Source organism: Zea mays, chromosome 3, assembly GCF_902167145.1.
Source record: "Zea mays cultivar B73 chromosome 3, Zm-B73-REFERENCE-NAM-5.0, whole genome shotgun sequence".
NCBI lineage: Eukaryota > Viridiplantae > Streptophyta > Magnoliopsida > Poales > Poaceae > Zea > Zea mays.
In genome coordinates, this window is record NC_050098.1 from 10946734 (window position 1) to 10951207 (window position 4474).

Here is a 4474-nt window from a genome sequence, read left to right on the forward strand (position 1 = left end):
GAATTATGTTGTGGTAAAGTTGCATTTTCTGTAGCAAAGTTGAGTTTAGGAAGTTCTAAAAGGGCATGAAATTTGGAGCAAAGAAATTTGTTAACGCTAACACCTTTTGGTGTATTGTCTGCAAAAATAAGATAATATCAGTGTATAGATTGATTGTTAGTGCTTGTGAAGTCCTGATGGTTTTACCTTGGCCAGTACCTTGCTACTAATTTTTATTTATTTATGTGTAGTCTGGATATATCAATTGAGAGGCTGAAGGGACAGGGTATAACAACTAAGAAATCCTCTCAAACCTGAAGGTATATTAGTTGTTGTTGGTGGTATATTAGTTGTTGCTCATATAAAAGTTCCACTTTATTTTCACTTCTATGTTTGAATTAGCATTTCTTGTGTTTGCATTATATATCTGGACGTCGAGCTGGTCATGATAATTATATATATCTCTATATAATAGATAATGAGTTCCTGGGAGGAGGATGCTAGACAATTTCTTTTAGACCAGGAAGAAAATGACGATGAACTCTTCTTTGTAATTGTCCCTGCTGTTCTCGCGGCCATGCAAGAAGAGAAAAGGGCAGCCCATACTTCTTCTCTTACCGGCGCTATGAAGATTAAGGAAGTTCTAGAAGGGCATGAAATTTGGAGCAAAGTTGAGTTTAGGATGGAGCCAAATATTTTCAGAGCGATAGTAGCTTTTCTTAGAGCCGAGGATCTTCTACGTGACACACGAGGTGTTACTGTTGAAGAATAGTTTGGCATGTTTATGTACATGATCTCGCATAATGCTACTAATCAAGATTTGCAAAAATGGTTTCAACACAGTGGTGAAACCATTCACAGGAAGATAAATGAAGTCTTTGATATAATTCCAGCCTTGACAAGTAGGTCTGTAAAGCTTCCAAGTTCAATACAGACTCACATCAAAATTGCAACCGACTCTCGTTTCATGCCTTTTTTCCAGGTAGACATAAAACCCAAGAATTTCTAATTCCTTCTTAGGTTTGTGTGCCTCTAATTGTCTCTTTCCTAACATGCAGAATTGCATTGGTGCCATAGACGGTACTCATATTCCTATCACTATTTCAGAAGACAAGGCTGCTCCATACAGAAATAGGAAAGGGTCTTTATCCCATAATGTTTTGGTAGCTTGCGATTTTAATCTAAACTTTACCTTCATTTCGTGTGGATGGGAAGGATCCGCATCAGATGCCGGGGTTCTTCGTTCAGCACTTGACAGAGGATTCCATGTGCCAGAAGGAAAGTTTTATCTTGTCGATGGTGGATATGCAAATACACCATCATTCATTGCCCCTTATCGAGGAGTTCGGTACCACTTAAGTGAGTTTAGGAGTCGACGTTCCTATGCCAACTACAAAGAGCTCTTTAACCATCTCCACGCAATCCTTCGGAACCATATAGAGAGGGCTATAGGTGTCTTGAAGAAGAGGTTTCCTATTCTAAAAGTGGGAACTTTCAATCCTATTCAGTCTCAGGTTAAGATTCCAGTGGCAGCAGCTGTCTTTCATAATGTAATTAAACAACATAATGGCCAGGAAGGGTGGCTAGATCACCTCCCAAGCAACATTGAACCATCTCAATATGTCGATGTCCCAGAGGGAGAAGTCAACTACCCTACCGGCTCGGAGTCTGTTGATGGAAACATTTTAAGGGATGACATTGCGATGCAGATGTGGGTTGCACACAATGTTTAGTTGATGTGATAGCACCTGTATCGTTATTTATGTACTTGATGCACCTAATATTTGTATCTTATTTATGTACTTCTTGCACACAATTTAATTTTTATGTGTAATTTAAAATAGTAATGGCAGATGAAGCATCTAAGGCGAATTGGAACTTCTTATATGAGAAGGGTTTAATTGAAGTATTAACTGAGCACAAGGTTGATGCCAGATTTAAGGGACAGAATGGTTGGAACTCAGATGGTTGGAGAAGCATCACTTGTAGGGGATGGCAACGGGTACATACCCATCGGGTAGTACCATTCCATACTCGTACCCATCAAAAAAAATTCTACCCGCCGGGTTACCCATATATGCTTGCGGGTATAAAATCTTACCCATACCCGTACCCGCGCGGGTATTTTTACCCGTCGGGTAACCCGTACCCGTTAGGAAAGTCTTAAATTCTAATATACCAATCACTCAAAATATTAAACAAACATACAAAAAAAACTTCAACTTCACATATAACAAATCATATGATTACATAACTTGGTATCTAGATAAATGATAGCTAGAGAATGGTTTTATTTTAACTAAGATGGGCTCTATTAGATGGTTATAGTGTTATTAATGCGGGTATATTTTACCCATGGGTAGACGGGTATGGGTAGTTCCAACCCGTACCCGTACCCGTCTACCCAATGGGTAGAGGTTTTTACCCATTAACATACCCGCGGGTAGAGAAATCATCCCGTACCCGTCTTCATATCGGGTAAAACCCATCGGGTATTCGGGTTTCGGGTACCCATTGCCATCTCTAATCACTTGTAAGTTCAATGAGAAATTCCCCTCAGCACATTTCACAAAGCAACAACTTCAAGACAAGGAGAAAGATTTGAAAGCAAGCTACAAGGCCATAAGCAACGCAAAGAATGAGAGTGGTATAGGATGGAATGAGACTATGGGGATGATATTAGCTGAACCAGATTTGTGGGAGAAGTGTGCACGTGTAAGTTATTCTCTCTCTTTTGATAAAGTAGTATCATTCCAAAACATGCCTTCGTACTAAATATATTTTGTATTCAACAGAAATTCCCCAAATTAAAGAAGCATCGCAAGAATGGGTTTCCTCTGTTTAGGAGCTGTGAGGCCTTGTATGAAGGTAGTCATATATCTTTCTGACTTGTACTAAACAAATATGAGTTTTTATGAAGAAACACTTTGACTTTTTTTTATATGGAGCATTGCTAGAGGTGACATGAGTTTTACTTCTACTCAACCGGTGCTACATGTAGCATCTGTTGATGAACCAGTGCTACATGTACCACGAGCGGGCAGCGAGATCAATGTTGCTAGACCAAGTGTGGGCAGTGAGACTAATGTTGCTGGACTAACTTTGGATCGAGAGGCTTGTGAAGTTCAGTCACCACCTTCTGGTACGTCAGTACATGGAAGCGGAAAAAAGAGGAAGAAAAGTCAAGTTGCAAGTGTTTTGGATGACTATTTGGAGCACAAGAAGAACCAAACAGATAAGACTATGGAGGCGTTCCTTGAGAAGAAGACTCGTGGAGAGGAGTCTATGGATAGGTGTATCCACATATTTGAAGCTATGGAGGACTTGACAGATGAGGAGAAGGCCATTGCAGCAGAGGTGTTTGAAAATGAATTGTATCGGGAGATGTTTCTGAAGCTAACAATTCACAACGTGCGGCTGATTTGGCTTCGGAGGAAGATAAGGTATGTGTATATATATGCCCTTCCTTCCTCTCTGAAAACAATTGTAAATTCTAAAGAAACTTGTGTATTTACTTCCTTTCTAATTTCAGTAGGATTACATCTACCTGATAGATGGAGAAGGTGTGACGGATGGCTTCTGCAATATGGTCTCTGCAATGTTTTTTCTAACAAGATTTCTTCAGTTATTTTTTGATTCATGGAAATACTGTACTAAACTTGAAAAATGATTCATTTAATCTATTTTGACCAGTGAAGTTCTTGTTCTAAAACTGAGAGTATGAGTTAACTTGTCTCCAAAACTGTGGTTGTTAAAACTAGTAGTGGTAAATAAGCCAGACTTTATCATTATGTTGTTGCTCTGAACATATTTGTATCACAAGTAGCTCAATTGTGCTTCATGCTAAGGAAAGTTCTAAGTTTGTTGTTTTTATTCCTTGCAGAAAATCGAGGTTTGCCTCAGGAGCATCAGTCAGAGGCGCTTCATGTTAAGCATATAGGAATATTGGCTTTATTTGCTCTCTCACCATGTGCTAGCTGGTTAAGTAGTATTAGCATTGCTATTGGGTGCTATCTGCTGTCTTTTGGATGAAACCAATCTATTATTTTGTTCTGCTAGTAGGCGCTATTCTGAATTTTCAAGTTCTCTGGAATTTTTACTGGAACCACAATTTGTATGGAGTTAAGAACTGTTCTGCTTGTTCCATCAATATGTATGCAGGTTCTAATATATATTGTGGATCTGATACATATGTACACACTCTCATAATTCACTGGTTTATAAAAATTTAGAATATATATGTGTTCAAACGTCCAGCCCTACTTTCTTTTTATTACTAATCTGTTATTCTATTTATACGTTCATTTATACATTTGTTCATTTATACATTTGAAGAGAGATGTGTTAGTAGAGTCACTGGACACCCTGACAACCAAACGATCACAGGGCGCTTAAACCCCACCGGGCAGCACCAGACGGGGAAGAAGTATAGCAAGTTTTGCCCCCATCGGTGGTATGTAACCTGGGTGGCTGTTTCCTGTGCAGCACCAGACTG

At 39.1% G+C, this 4474-nt stretch overlaps 1 protein-coding gene across 1 annotated transcript; it reads left to right on the forward strand.

Annotated features, from left to right (window-relative positions):
• The first annotated feature begins 556 nt into the window (after positions 1 to 556).
• On the forward strand, positions 557 to 4147 carry LOC109944952 (uncharacterized). The gene is made up of 4 exons (XM_020550709.1): positions 557 to 688; positions 886 to 889; positions 2981 to 3422; positions 4141 to 4147. Exons 1-4 carry the CDS (start codon positions 557 to 559, stop codon positions 4145 to 4147), a joined length of 585 nt encoding a protein of 194 aa, XP_020406298.1.
• The last annotated feature ends 327 nt before the right edge of the window (positions 4148 to 4474 follow it).